Below are 14,640 nucleotides of genomic sequence, written 5' to 3' on the forward strand. Positions count from 1 at the left end.
GCTCGCTCGCTCGCCTCAGTGTAGCTCGCTCGCTCGCCTCAGTGTAGCTCGCTCGCTCGCTCGCCTCAGTGTAGCTCGCTCGCCCGCTCGCCTCAGTGTAGCTCGCCCGCTCGCCTCAGTGTAGCTCGCCCGCTCGCTCGCCTCAGTGTAGCTCGCTCGCTCGCTCGCCTCAGTGTAGCTCGCCCGCTCGCTCGCCTCAGTGTAGCTCGCTCGCTCGCTCGCCTCAGTGTAGCTCGCTCGCTCGCTCGCCTCAGTGTAGCTCGCTCGGTCGCTCGCCTCAGTGTAGCTCGCTCGCCTCAGTGTAGCTCGCTCGCTCGCTCGCCTGAGTGTAGCTCGCTCGCTCGCCTCAGTGTAGCTCGCTCGCCTCAGTGTAGCTCGCTCGCTCGCTCGCCTCAGTGTAGCTCGCTCGCTCGCTCGCTCGCCTCAGTGTAGCTCGCTCGCTCGCCTCAGTGTAGCTCGCTCGCTCGCCTCAGTGTAGCTCGCTCGCTCGCCTCAGTGTAGCTCGCTCGCTCGCTCGCCTCAGTGTAGCTCGCTCGCTCGCTCGCTCGCCTCAGTGTAGCTCGCTCGCTCGCCTCAGTGTAGCTCGCTCGCTCGCCTCAGTGTAGCTCGCTCGCTCGCTCGCCTCAGTATAGCTCGCTCGCTCGCTCGCCTCAGTATAGCTCGCTCGCTCGCTCGCCTCAGTATAGCTCGCTCGCTCGCTCGCCTCAGTGTAGCTCGCTCGCTCGCCTCAGTGTAGCTCGCTCGCCTCAGTGTAGCTCGCTCGCCTCAGTGTAGCTCGCTCGCTCGCCTCAGTGTAGCTCGCTCGCTCGCTCGCTCGCCTCAGTGTAGCTCGCTCGCTCGCTCGCCTCAGTGTAGCTCGCTCGCCTCAGTGTAGCTCGCTCGCCTCAGTGTAGCTCGCTCGCTCGCCTCAGTGTAGCTCGCTCGCTCGCTCGCTCGCCTCAGTGTAGCTCGCTCGCTCGCCTCAGTGTAGCTCGCTCGCTCGCCTCAGTGTAGCTCGCTCGCTCGCCCGCCTCAGTGTAGCTCGCTCGCTCGCCCGCCTCAGTGTAGCTCGCTCGCTCGCCCGCCTCAGTGTAGCTCGCTCGCTCGCCCGCCTCAGTGTAGCTCGCTCGCTCGCCTCAGTGTAGCTCGCTCGCTCGCCCGCCTCAGTGTAGCTCGCTCGCTCGCTCGCCTCAGTGTAGCTCGCTCGCTCGCTCGCCTCAGTGTAGCTCGCTCGCCTCAGTGTAGCTCGCTCGCCTCAGTGTAGCTCGCTCGCTCGCTCGCCTCAGTGTAGCTCGCTCGCCTCAGTGTAGCTCGCTCGCTCGCCTCAGTGTAGCTCGCTCGCTCGCCTCAGTGTAGCTCGCTCGCCTCAGTGTAGCTCGCTCGCTCGCTCGCCTCAGTGTAGCTCGCTCGCTCGCTCGCCTCAGTGTAGCTCGCTCGCTCGCTCGCCTCAGTGTAGCTCGCTCGCCTCAGTGTAGCTCGCTCGCTCGCCTCAGTGTAGCTCGCTCGCTCGCCTCAGTGTAGCTCGCTCGCTCGCTCGCCTCAGTGTAGCTCGCTCGCTCGCTCGCCTCAGTGTAGCTCGCTCGCTCGCCTCAGTGTAGCTCGCTCGCTCGCTCGCCTCAGTGTAGCTCGCTCGCTCGCCTCAGTGTAGCTCGCTCGCTCGCCTCAGTGTAGCTCGCTCGCTCGCCTCAGTGTAGCTCGCTCGCTCGCTCGCCTCAGTGTAGCTCGCTCGCTCGCCTCAGTGTAGCTCGCTCGCTCGCTCGCCTCAGTGTAGCTCGCTCGCTCGCCTCAGTGTAGCTCGCTCGCTCGCTCGCTCGCTCGCCTCAGTGTAGCTCGCTCGCTCGCTCGCTCGCCTCAGTGTAGCTCGCTCGCTCGCCTCAGTGTAGCTCGCTCGCTCGCTCGCTCGCTCGCCTCAGTGTAGCTCGCTCGCTCGCTCGCCTCAGTGTAGCTCGCTCGCTCGCTCGCCTCAGTGTAGCTCGCTCGCTCGCCTCAGTGTAGCTCGCTCGCTCGCTCGCCTCAGTGTAGCTCGCTCGCTCGCTCGCTCGCTCGCTCGCCTCAGTGTAGCTCGCTCGCTCGCTCGCTCGCCTCAGTGTAGCTCGCTCGCTCGCTCGCTCGCCTCAGTGTAGCTCGCTCGCTCGCTCGCTCGCCTCAGTGTAGCTCGCTCGCTCGCCTCAGTGTAGCTCGCTCGCTCGCCTCAGTGTAGCTCGCTCGCTCGCTCGCTCGCCTCAGTGTAGCTCGCTCGCTCGCTCGCTCGCCTCAGTGTAGCTCGCTCGCTCGCCTCAGTGTAGCTCGCTCGCTCGCTCGCCTCAGTGTAGCTCGCTCGCCTCAGTGTAGCTCGCTCGCTCGCTCGCCTCAGTGTAGCTCGCTCGCTCGCTCGCTCGCCTCAGTGTAGCTCGCTCGCTCGCTCGCCTCAGTGTAGCTCGCTCGCCTCAGTGTAGCTCGCTCGCCTCAGTGTAGCTCGCTCGCCTCAGTGTAGCTCGCTCGCCTCAGTGTAGCTCGCTCGCCTCAGTGTAGCTCGCTCGCCTCAGTGTAGCTCGCTCGCTCGCCTCAGTGTAGCTCGCTCGCCTCAGTGTAGCTCGCTCGCTCGCCTCAGTGTAGCTCGCTCGCTCGCCTCAGTGTAGCTCGCTCGCTCGCTCGCCTCAGTGTAGCTCGCTCGCTCGCTCGCCTCAGTGTAGCTCGCTCGCTCGCCTCAGTGTAGCTCGCTCGCTCGCTCGCCTCAGTGTAGCTCGCTCGCTCGCTCGCCTCAGTGTAGCTCGCTCGCTCGCTCGCTCGCCTCAGTGTAGCTCGCTCGCTCGCCTCAGTGTAGCTCGCTCGCTCGCCTCAGTGTAGCTCGCTCGCTCGCCTCAGTGTAGCTCGCTCGCTCGCTCGCTCGCCTCAGTGTAGCTCGCTCGCTCGCCTCAGTGTAGCTCGCTCGCTCGCTCGCCTCAGTGTAGCTCGCTCGCCTCAGTGTAGCTCGCTCGCTCGCTCGCCTCAGTGTAGCTCGCTCGCTCGCTCGCTCGCTCGCTCGCCTCAGTGTAGCTCGCTCGCTCGCTCGCTCGCCTCAGTGTAGCTCGCTCGCCTCAGTGTAGCTCGCTCGCTCGCCTCAGTGTAGCTCGCTCGCCTCAGTGTAGCTCGCTCGCCTCAGTGTAGCTCGCTCGCTCGCTCGCTCGCCTCAGTGTAGCTCGCTCGCCTCAGTGTAGCTCGCTCGCTCGCCTCAGTGTAGCTCGCTCGCCTCAGTGTAGCTCGCTCGCTCGCCTCAGTGTAGCTCGCTCGCTCGCCTCAGTGTAGCTCGCTCGCTCGCCTCAGTGTAGCTCGCTCGCTCGCTCGCCTCAGTGTCGCTCGCTCGCCTCAGTGTAGCTCGCTCGCCTCAGTGTAGCTCGCTCGCCTCAGTGTAGCTCGCTCGCTCGCTCGCTCGCCTCAGTGTAGCTCGCTCGCCTCAGTGTAGCTCGCTCGCTCGCTCGCTCGCCTCAGTGTAGCTCGCTCGCCTCAGTGTAGCTCGCTCGCTCGCTCGCCTCAGTGTAGCTCGCTCGCCTCAGTGTAGCTCGCTCGCTCGCCTCAGTGTAGCTCGCTCGCTCGCCTCAGTGTAGCTCGCTCGCTCGCCTCAGTGTAGCTCGCTCGCTCGCCTCAGTGTAGCTCGCTCGCTCGCTCGCCTCAGTGTAGCTCGCTCGCTCGCTCGCCTCAGTGTAGCTCGCTCGCTCGCTCGCCTCAGTGTAGCTCGCTCGCTCGCTCGCCTCAGTGTAGCTCGCTCGCTCGCCTCAGTGTAGCTCGCTCGCTCGCTCGCCTCAGTGTAGCTCGCTCGCTCGCTCGCCTCAGTGTAGCTCGCTCGCTCGCTCGCCTCAGTGTAGCTCGCTCGCTCGCTCGCTCGCCTCAGTGTAGCTCGCTCGCTCGCTCGCCTCAGTGTAGCTCGCTCGCTCGCTCGCCTCAGTGTAGCTCGCTCGCTCGCTCGCCTCAGTGTAGCTCGCTCGCTCGCTCGCCTCAGTGTAGCTCGCTCGCTCGCTCGCCTCAGTGTAGCTCGCTCGCTCGCTCGCCTCAGTGTAGCTCGCTCGCTCGCTCGCCTCAGTGTAGCTCGCTCGCTCGCCCGCCTCAGTGTAGCTCGCTCGCTCGCTCGCCTCAGTGTAGCTCGCTCGCTCGCTCGCCTCAGTGTAGCTCGCTCGCTCGCCTCAGTGTAGCTCGCTCGCCTCAGTGTAGCTCGCTCGCCTCAGTGTAGCTCGCTCGCTCGCCTCAGTGTAGCTCGCTCGCTCGCCTCAGTGTAGCTCGCTCGCCTCAGTGTAGCTCGCTCGCTCGCCTCAGTGTAGCTCGCTCGCTCGCCTCAGTGTAGCTCGCTCGCTCGCCTCAGTGTAGCTCGCTCGCTCGCCTCAGTGTAGCTCGCCCGCTCGCTCGCCTCAGTGTAGCTCGCTCGCCCGCTCGCCTCAGTGTAGCTCGCTCGCCCGCTCGCCTCAGTGTAGCTCGCCCGCCTCAGTGTAGCTCGCTCGCCCGCTCGCCTCAGTGTAGCTCGCCCGCTCGCTCGCCTCAGTGTAGCTCGCTCGCCCGCCTCAGTGTAGCTCGCTCGCCCGCTCGCTCGCCTCAGTGTAGCTCGCTCGCCTCAGTGTAGCTCGCTCGCCCGCTCGCCTCAGTGTATCTCGCTCGCCCGCCTCAGTGTAGCTCGCTCGCTCGCCCGCCCGCTCGCCCGCCTCAGTGTAGCTCGCTCGCCCGCCCGCTCGCCTCAGTGTAGCTCGCCCGCTCGCTCGCTCGCCTCAGTGTAGCTCGCCCGCTCGCTCGCTCGCCTCAGTGTAGCTCGCCCGCTCGCTCGCTCGCCTCAGTGTAGCTCGCCCGCTCGCTCGCTCGCCTCAGTGTAGCTCGCCCGCTCGCTCGGTCGCCTCAGTGTAGCTCGCTTGCTCGCTCGCTCGCCTCAGTGTAGCTCGCTCGCTCGCCTCAGTGTAGCTCGCTCGCTCGCTCGCCTCAGTGTAGCTCGCTCGCTCGCCTCAGTGTAGCTCGCTCGCTCGCCTCAGTGTAGCTCGCTCGCTCGCTCGCTCGCCTCAGTGTAGCTCGCTCGCTCGCTCGCTCGCCTCAGTGTAGCTCGCTCGCTCGCCTCAGTGTAGCTCGCTCGCTCGCCTCAGTGTAGCTCGCTCGCTCGCTCGCTCGCCTCAGTGTAGCTCGCTCGCTCGCCTCAGTGTAGCTCGCTCGCTCGCCTCAGTGTAGCTCGCTCGCTCGCTCGCTCGCCTCAGTGTAGCTCGCTCGCTCGCTCGCCTCAGTGTAGCTCGCTCGCTCGCCTCAGTGTAGCTCGCTCGCTCGCCTCAGTGTAGCTCGCTCGCTCGCTCGCCTCAGTGTAGCTCGCTCGCTCGCTCGCTCGCCTCAGTGTAGCTCGCTCGCTCGCTCGCTCGCCTCAGTGTAGCTCGCTCGCTCGCTCGCCTCAGTGTAGCTCGCTCGCTCGCTCGCCTCAGTGTAGCTCGCTCGCTCGCTCGCCTCAGTGTAGCTCGCTCGCTCGCCTCAGTGTAGCTCGCTCGCTCGCCTCAGTGTAGCTCGCTCGCTCGCTCGCTCGCCTCAGTGTAGCTCGCTCGCTCGCCTCAGTGTAGCTCGCTCGCTCGCTCGCCTCAGTGTAGCTCGCTCGCCTCAGTGTAGCTCGCTCGCTCGCCTCAGTGTAGCTCGCTCGCTCGCTCGCTCGCTCGCTCGCTCGCCTCAGTGTAGCTCGCTCGCTCGCTCGCCTCAGTGTAGCTCGCTCGCTCGCCTCAGTGTAGCTCGCTCGCCTCAGTGTAGCTCGCTCGCTCGCCTCAGTGTAGCTCGCTCGCCTCAGTGTAGCTCGCTCGCCTCAGTGCAGCTCGCTCGCTCGCTCGCTCGCTCGCCTCAGTGTAGCTCGCTCGCCTCAGTGTAGCTCGCTCGCTCGCCTCAGTGTAGCTCGCTCGCTAGCCTCAGTGTAGCTCGCTCGCTCGCCTCAGTGTAGCTCGCTCGCTCGCTCGCCTCAGTGTAGCTCGCTCGCTCGCTCGCCTCAGTGTAGCTCGCTCGCTCGCTCGCTCGCTCGCCTCAGTGTAGCTCGCTCGCTCGCTCGCTCGCTCGCCTCAGTGTAGCTCGCTCGCTCGCTCGCTCGCTCGCTCGCTCGCTCGCCTCAGTGTAGCTCGCTCGCTCGCTCGCCTCAGTGTAGCTCGCTCGCTCGCTCGCCTCAGTGTAGCTCGCTCGCTCGCTCGCCTCAGTGTAGCTCGCTCGCTCGCTCGCCTCAGTGTAGCTCGCTCGCTCGCTCGCCTCAGTGTAGCTCGCTCGCTCGCCTCAGTGTAGCTCGCTCGCTCGCCTCAGTGTAGCTCGCTCGCTCGCCTCAGTGTAGCTCGCTCGCTCGCCTCAGTGTAGCTCGCTCGCTCGCTCGCCTCAGTGTAGCTCGCTCGCCCGCCTCAGTGTAGCTCGCTCGCTCGCCCGCCTCAGTGTAGCTCGCTCGCTCGCTCGCCCGCCTCAGTGTAGCTCGCTCGCTCGCCCGCCTCAGTGTAGCTCGCTCGCTCGCCCGCCTCAGTGTAGCTCGCTCGCTCGCCCGCCTCAGTGTAGCTCGCTCGCTCGCTCGCTCGCCTCAGTGTAGCTCGCTCGCCTCAGTGTAGCTCGCTCGCCTCAGTGTAGCTCGCTCGCCTCAGTGTAGCTCGCTCGCCTCAGTGTAGCTCGCTCGCTCGCTCGCCTCAGTGTAGCTCGCTCGCTCGCTCGCCTCAGTGTAGCTCGCTCGCTCGCTCGCCTCAGTGTAGCTCGCTCGCTCGCCTCAGTGTAGCTCGCTCGCCTCAGTGTAGCTCGCTCGCCTCAGTGTAGCTCGCTCGCCTCAGTGTAGCTCGCTCGCTCGCCTCAGTGTAGCTCGCTCGCCTCAGTGTAGCTCGCCCGCTCGCCTCAGTGTAGCTCGCCCGCTCGCTCGCCTCAGTGTAGCTCGCTCGCCCGCTCGCCTCAGTGTAGCTCGCTCGCCCGCTCGCCTGCTCGCCTCAGTGTAGCTCGCTCGCCCGCTCGCCTCAGTGTAGCTCGCCCGCTCGCTCGCCTCAGTGTAGCTCGCTCGCCCGCCTCAGTGTAGCTCGCTCGCCTGCTCGCTCGCCTCAGTGTAGCTCGCTCGCCTCAGTGTAGCTCGCTCGCCTCAGTGTAGCTCGCTCGCTCGCCTCAGTGTAGCTCGCTCGCTCGCCTCAGTGTAGCTCGCTCGCTCGCCTCAGTGTAGCTCGCTCGCTCGCCTCAGTGTAGCTCGCTCGCTCGCCTCAGTGTAGCTCGCTCGCTCGCCTCAGTGTAGCTCGCTCGCCTCAGTGTAGCTCGCTCGCTCGCCTCAGTGTAGCTCGCTCGCTCGCCTCAGTGTAGCTCGCTCGCTCGCCTCAGTGTAGCTCGCCCGCTCGCTCGCCTCAGTGTAGCTCGCTCGCCCGCTCGCCTCAGTGTAGCTCGCTCGCCCGCTCGCCTCAGTGTAGCTCGCCCGCCTCAGTGTAGCTCGCTCGCCCGCTCGCCTCAGTGTAGCTCGCCCGCTCGCTCGCCTCAGTGTAGCTCGCTCGCCCGCCTCAGTGTAGCTCGCTCGCCCGCTCGCTCGCCTCAGTGTAGCTCGCTCGCCTCAGTGTAGCTCGCTCGCCCGCTCGCCCGCTCGCCTCAGTGTATCTCGCTCGCCCGCCTCAGTGTAGCTCGCTCGCTCGCCCGCCCGCTCGCCCGCCTCAGTGTAGCTCGCTCGCCCGCCCGCTCGCCCGCCTCAGTGTAGCTCGCTCGCTCGCCCGCCCGCTCGCCCGCCTCCGTCCAGAGCAGGATCTGAGTTCAGGGCCCATTACCATAGAGATCTGCACTCATAGAAAGTCATCCAGCTTTGTAGATTCACTAAACCAGGGTTAGTCCTGAAGTTGCCTCACTAACGCTCTAATCCAGCTTCACAGTCCAGGCCTCAGGTGCTGAAAACCACTTGTTATACATCAGACGCACACTTCAAGTGTGGTCACCTGTACCTGAGGCGGACAGGCGCGAAGCATTCATGGGCACGTCTGCGGGTGGAGGTGGTGGGGGAGGAGGAGGAGGAGGAGGAGGGGGCGGGGCTCCAGCAGGAACTGCAGGAGTGGAGGCGGGCTCAAGAGGGGGAGGAGGGGGCGGGGGTGGAGGAGGAGGGACACTCGGCTGCAGCACAAAATCTGAAACACAAAAGTACAACACTAAAAGAATATCTGGGTGGCGATGTAAAAAGCACGGTTTGAGCAACTTCAAATTAATAAAAACGTGTCAGATTAAGATTGTTTAGTGGAGATACATGTAACGTGTAAAGTCTTTCTGATACGGACATTGTATTGAACTCTTTCTATTTTCATTGTAGTTTGATGTAATTAAACTGTATGTTTTAATAGGTCCCCAGGAGGAATGGTGGCTAATGGGGCTCCTAATAATGTATTTAAGTGATTTAAGTGATAAGTGGTTTATTTTGAAAGGTTTAAGTTGACAGTCCAGACAGCTCATATTCTTATTTGAGTAAACACTTTTACAAATATGTTTATACGCTTACTTGAGCAATTTCAGTAATATAATTTTGAAGTAACTGTGCTTTCTTATTTGAGTACAAGTTTTGGTTACTCTATCCACTTCTGGTGATTCCCTCTGCTGCCAGTAGAATAAATTCAAACTCATTTCCAATGACCAATTTCAGTAAAGAGTGTTATTAAGTGAAATATGAGAAGCCAAAGCAAAGGTGGATGAACATGTTTAAAGGCCAATGACAATCAAACTAATGTGTGTCTTTTCATGCGCAGTGATTTGCATCATTTAATGCTGGGCACAAGTTCTAACTTTTACAAAGGTTTTTTTTTTTTTTTTTTAATAGCATGTACACAAACTCTCCAAAACAATGAGCAAACTAAGAGCATGCAGTACCAGGCAGGTCAGAGTCCACAGAGAAGGAGGGCAGCTCTGGGATGTTGTGCGTGTTCCCGGATGGAGCAAAGCCCGGGCCCAGGTCGGCGCTGTAGGACAGATCATCTGCGATGCCGGGCAGGTCGGGCAGGTACATGGGCACCACCAGCTCTGGCACCTGGCCCAAGTTTGGCACATAAAAGTAGCTCTCCGCAGCCTGGGAACAGACAACATTTACACAGATGTGAATATCTTTGACACCGGAAAAACAAAAAATTCACAACAAATTATGTTTTGATCTTGAACGAAGTAAAATAAAGTTTTGTACATTGCAGTTCTGGAAATGGCTGAACCAACACTATAAATTACTATTTTTTATATATTTATACTTTACTTGTTTTAATAAAAAAATATCTTAAAATTAATTGTACTTAAACAACAGTCTGACAAAGTTGATTGGCTCATGTTATTTGTATTAGTGCTGTCAATCGATTAAAGAAATTACCGGTTATCAGATTTGAAAATCTATACATAATTTATCATGATTGCATTATGTGGCGATTTTCATATACAAAAATTTCACATACTAAAATTGTAGGCCATGTAAAAAATGTATTTCACAAAACTTAGCAATGTATAAATTAGTCTAGCTATTGTATTTAATAATGATTCTGTGTGGCCGCACTTTTACGGTGGATGTACTGGACCTAACAACAGGTTCAGTGGGCTAAAGTCATTCTGATTCTGATCGATGATATATATTAAAACTAGATTTAAGATCAATGTTTGGTGCTACAAGTGAATCGAGGCTGGGACAAAGAAAGGCACAGAATAGTTGCTTTGCAGGCCACACCTGCCGCTCCAGCTGCTCTCGTTTGGTGATGGACAGAGGAGCGTCAAAGGGCTTCTCCTGTTTCTCTGTCTCTAGGGCCGTGTGCGTCTTTGTCACCGCTCCGGCCAGAGGGTCCAGCAGCACGTACTTCTTATACCTTCAATGCACAGACGTTAAGGAGAGACGAAAGGAGAGAGGGAGCAAGGGAGGGGAGAGAGTCAAAAAGATGGAGAAATAGAAATGAACGTGAACGAGAGAGATGGAGATGAAAACGATTAAAGGGAAAGACGGACAGGAGATGGATAGAGGAAAAAGACAGTTGAGGGAGAGCAAAGATTAGCAAGTTAGATGGATGTGAAGGAGAGAGAGTCAGGAAGAGAAAGGAATGAGAGAAAGAGGGATGAGAGACAGACAGTTGTGAAAGAGCACGCAACAAAGTTAGAGAGATAAACAAAAGGTGGATAAAGATGAGAGCTTGGGATCTCTCATCTTTATCATTTGTCTAAAAGAGAGAGAGATGTGAGAAAGAGAAGAGAGAGAAAGAAAGAAACGAGAGAAATGGGTGAGGTAGTTGGATATGACGAAGAGCAAGAGAGAGCGACACACACACACACACACACACACAAGAGGTGGAGAGATGAGAGAAAGAGTGCTCACAGGTTCTCTGTGGTGTTGAAGAGTAAGAGCGAGCTGACGGAGGAGATGTTGCGTGGCAGACTGCCCAGCCCTTCCTCGGTCTCATCCTCACACTTCTTCTTATTGTTAACACACACCGAGGAATACGTGAGCTTCTCCTGAAACAGCGCAGACAGGACAGAGACGGGCAAAATGTCAGCAAATGTTGAAAATGCCGCATCCTAAATGCCACCAAAATTCTCTCACAAACAATACAGACAATAATTTATAGTTGTGGGAATTTTGAGTAATGTATTTCTGGATGAGAGGAAAATGTACTTGTTTGTCTCAGCTTTGCACGCGCGCATGCACACAATGTGCAATCTTCTCCCAGGTTTGAGTGAATGTAAAACTAATCTGAGGTAAAAATGGGTACTAAAAGAAGCATCAAGAAACTTCTGTTGTGTGTGCATAGAATATACAGTGTTTTAGTGCTATTGGGGGGTAAAAATCTGAAAAACAAGCTTTAAAAATACATTCAAACAGTTTGCAGCAGTACAAAGTTGTTCCTCACTTTCTTATGCATTCTGTGCATTCTAACACAGTGAGTCATCTGGACTGGTTTCGACTCTCATCCAAGAGTCATTCTCAATCTAGAGAACTTGGATATTTATCCTACTCTGAGGAAGCCCGGCCCATCAGGCGGAAACTCATGATAATAGCCTGTCCTGTTTATCTGTTTATTTGCACTGTTTTAAGTTTCAACAACTAAATCTTTTTCTCCAACACCACAATGAGTTTCAGTGCTTTTCACAACAACTGACATGCCAAAATGTCATGCTATTAACTAAATGTAAACAGGACACAATCAACATTATTTCAATGTAGACTAAAAATGCATCACTCTCAGTCATCCTAATTACCATGCAGTGTTCTTCCTATTGCCAAGGTATTACTGTGATGGAAAATGTGTAGTATAGTATGCTATTAAGCATATCATAGCGGATGTTACTAACTTAACTAACTCAGAAAAGCTTGTAATATATTATTTTGTAATGGTTTTAACAAATATTGTCATGTAAAACGTACTTGGAGGGCTTTCTCATCAAATGGTCTGATCTTGGATTGTATCCGGTGTCGTGGGCGAGGCTGTGAGGAGGGGTCAGTCGCTCCACTGAAGATAGAGGAGTAATCGGCTAGACGGTCTGGAGCCGGGTATTTGGCACTGGAGAACACCTACAGTCAAGAAGATGGTCAGTCTATAGAGGTACGGCACAGTGTGAGGAGCCAGCTGAATGGACGTTACCTTGGTGGCTTTCTTACTGCCTTTGATCTTGTCGACTCGGGCCTGAGCCAGTCTGATCCGGTCAGTGACGCTCTGCAGCTGCTGCCTGTTCTTCTCCACACTCTCAGACACTCTACAGAAGAGAAAACAGCACGAGGGATGATGAAGACACAAGTGTCCAATCTTTTGAAATGAGAACATTTTCCCAAACTTTAATTTGTGGTATTTCAATTTTGAATCTGTAATTTTCAAATTGACCTTAAGTGGCAAAATGCCACCAAAATGTATCCCGTGTCTAAATATGTTGATAGGTGTAGTCGGAGAGCTTGTTGGCAAAGATTGGCAGTTAACAACAACAGAGTGGAAAGGGAATGGATAATGCAATGTACAATGACAATGTCAAAATGCGCTACAATAAACAAATAAAGACAAAAAATAAATATTTCAGGTATTGTTTGTTTGTTTGTTTGTTTGAGGGTAGTCGTTGGCCCATAGCATACACACAAAGAGAGGTAGTATTATACTCACCCATCTGGTCCACACATTGAACCTTCTTTCTGTGAGGCACTGTGCAATATGTCTCTCTAAACAACCTAATGCATCTACTTGTTTTTTGAGTTTTTTCCCCCTCTAAAATGCAGTGCAGAGAAACAAGAGACAATGTGGCTACTATTAAACAAGGCGGGTTGAGCATTTTTGTAAATACTATGATAACTACTGGTACCTTTGAAAAATGTCTGTGGATATGGTTTCCAAGTAGACTAATGCATCTGCTATTTGCAGTATGGCTTCCTCTCTTCGCACGTCCGGCTGGATAAGTGGCACTGAGTACACCTGGCCCTCCAGGGAGCGCTTCTCACTCATCCTGGAACAGCACAAAGTGAGGCATTCAATCACAAGACAGACAGCCTTCATTTTGAAATAACAGAGGCAGAGAGCTCAGAGCGGATCCACGGCACTAAATGGACAGTACAAATGCATAGAAAATATTTAATACATGGTAATGCCTCACAGAGAGACAGAGAGACAGACGCACAGAGACGCAGACGCAGACACACAGACAGACAGACAGACAGACAGACAGACAGACAGACAGACAGACAGACAGACAGACAGACAGACAGACAGACAGACACAGACAGACACACACACACACACACACACACACACAGATGCAACACTCTTCCTACACATCCATCTGCCTTCAACATCTGACCATCACATGACTCATCACACCATAAATACTTCTCACAAAACCAGCGGCGATGCAAAATCTGAGGACACTGCTATCTATTATCTATGACTTTTATCCAATTCTATCACAGTTGTCCAAAAACGGTCATCGTCGCCACTTGTGGACTGCAAAAGTAAAATGTTCAAACGACTGAAAGGGAAACTCACCTGACCATGAAGAGGACTGAAGTATAATGACAATATAAACAGTTTAATGTGGAAGAAACAGGTCCCGTTTCTCTGCAATCAACAAAGCTGTGAATAACATCGGCGCTGACTTCCGCGTCTCTCTGACACGTGACCAGGTCTGATGCGTTTATGTCCTTTCAAATTACTCGTATTTTTGTCATTCATTACTTCAAATCGTGTAAAGCTGCCTTGTACACTGCAGTGGTTAACATTTGGATTATCGTGCGATAGCCGTCAGTTAGGTATGCAAACTCAAAATGATTGTATTCGTTTACGTGGCTACTCAAGTTTTGATATTTTCCAAATTCCCGAACACGATTGACCTTATGCTTTTCAGAGCGCGAAAGACCCGTGAATGAGATGTTTTACTACATGCACTTTATGGCAAATAAATCAAATTTAAAAAAAAATACTATATTTGACTTTGATGAAATTTACTACAATCGATAAAGAACATTTTTACGTTTGTTTTTTAAAATTATTAACAGACATTTTAGGGTAATTCCTGCACTGTTGGAGCCATAAACCCTATTCTCTCAGCATAAGAACGTTTGAAGTCTCTGTACAGCTCAGAAAACCACAATTATTTCAGTAATAAATTCGTTGCATAGGCTATTACAGCTAATTGTCTTCGAAGGTCGAATTTTCCATGTTCCAACTACTATAAATCCATGGTCCATCATAATTTGTTTCTGATTTGACAGCGGAAACACAGAAAAAAACGAGAAAACGTCTCTCTGAGCTCCGAGGGCACAGACTCCAGAGCTGCCAGTAGAGTGCGCTGTTGCTTTGACCATGTCTCTTCCCGGAGCCTCCCCCCAGTCCCTCCCTCCCACGGTCACATCTGGATCGGGCTCCTCTCCTCAGCACCGTTCAGCAACAGCGCAGTCACGGAGAGAGAGGCTTTGGCCGGGAAGGAACGGGAGGCCACCGGCTGGTTCATCACCCACAACAACCGACCAGCAGCACCGAGGACAATCCAGAATCCAGCTGTCGGTCCATCTTTACCCCTCTCTCTCCCGTCCTCATCCCAGGCTATGATGAGCTCCAGGCTGTTGGAAAACCCAGTGCAGGCGATTCTGTACCTGCGGGAGCTCACCACCATCGTGCAGAACCAACAGAGTCTCATCCAAACCCAGCGCGCTCGCATTGAGGAGCTGGACCGGCGAGTGGACGAGCTCATCGGCGAGAACAGGCACCTGCAGGACGTGAGGGTTCAGCAGCAGCAGCTCCCCTACTACCACCACCAACACCACCACCACCTCCATCACCCAGACCCGACATACCATCATCACCACCACCAACATCAGCACCAGGACAAGGCGGAGGAGAATGCAGACTCATCGCCAACACCAGCCTTGGATGCTGATCCCGGGATCCCGGCACCGTCTCATCAAGAACCTCTGGACCCCGGAGACATGCAGCTTGTTCCCGCAGAGCCCTCCACTGGGTCGCCCGTGGAGAGTGACCCAGAAAACGGGGGCAACTGTCTGAGCTGTCGTTCCTTGGTGCCCATGACCCCAACCACCCTCTGTCGTTCTTTGGCGAGAAATTCTGAGTAAGTACGCGCCGCTTTATTTTTAAAGTTTAAATTAAATATCCGCTCAACAATTTTTGGCAGATATTCCTTTTCCCCCACTTCCAAACCTGAAGAAATACGTCTACGTTCAGATAGAAATCGTTTGTGAACCAATCTGTGCCAAAATCGTAGGTTATTTAAAAGAGAGAAGATCATTTGGTCATTACG

At 55.6% G+C, this 14,640-nt stretch overlaps 2 protein-coding genes across 4 annotated transcripts in view; one reads left to right on the forward strand and one right to left on the reverse strand.

The window, feature by feature from the left end:
* Nucleotides 1–13,026, reverse strand: part of wash1 (WAS protein family homolog 1) — a 19,121-nt gene extending 6,095 nt beyond the window's left edge. For both annotated transcript variants that reach the window (XM_072435938.1, XM_072435937.1), the window contains exons 1-8: nt 12,873–13,026; nt 12,196–12,336; nt 11,493–11,604; nt 11,276–11,422; nt 10,229–10,365; nt 9,593–9,728; nt 8,761–8,956; nt 7,851–8,030 (exon numbers count right to left, since the gene is read on the reverse strand). In XM_072435938.1, the coding sequence (XP_072292039.1) occupies nt 7,851–8,030; nt 8,761–8,956; nt 9,593–9,728; nt 10,229–10,365; nt 11,276–11,422; nt 11,493–11,604; nt 12,196–12,336; nt 12,873–12,880 (1,057 nt within the window). In that variant the 5' untranslated portion in view covers nt 12,881–13,026. The remainder of the gene's footprint in view (nt 1–7,850; nt 8,031–8,760; nt 8,957–9,592; nt 9,729–10,228; nt 10,366–11,275; nt 11,423–11,492; nt 11,605–12,195; nt 12,337–12,872) is intronic.
* A 716-nt stretch (nt 13,027–13,742) lies between these two features.
* Nucleotides 13,743–14,640, forward strand: part of iqsec3b (IQ motif and Sec7 domain ArfGEF 3b) — a 92,766-nt gene continuing 91,868 nt past the window's right edge. For both annotated transcript variants that reach the window (XM_072434377.1, XM_072434379.1), the window contains exon 1: nt 13,743–14,451. In XM_072434377.1, the coding sequence (XP_072290478.1) occupies nt 13,931–14,451 (521 nt within the window). In that variant the 5' untranslated portion in view covers nt 13,743–13,930. The remainder of the gene's footprint in view (nt 14,452–14,640) is intronic.

The sequence above is a fragment of the Eucyclogobius newberryi genome, unplaced genomic scaffold, assembly GCF_026437365.1.
Source record: "Eucyclogobius newberryi isolate DKJ021-1_F unplaced genomic scaffold, fEucNew1.0.hap1 SCAF_7, whole genome shotgun sequence".
Taxonomy (NCBI): Eukaryota; Metazoa; Chordata; class Actinopteri; order Gobiiformes; family Gobiidae; genus Eucyclogobius; species Eucyclogobius newberryi.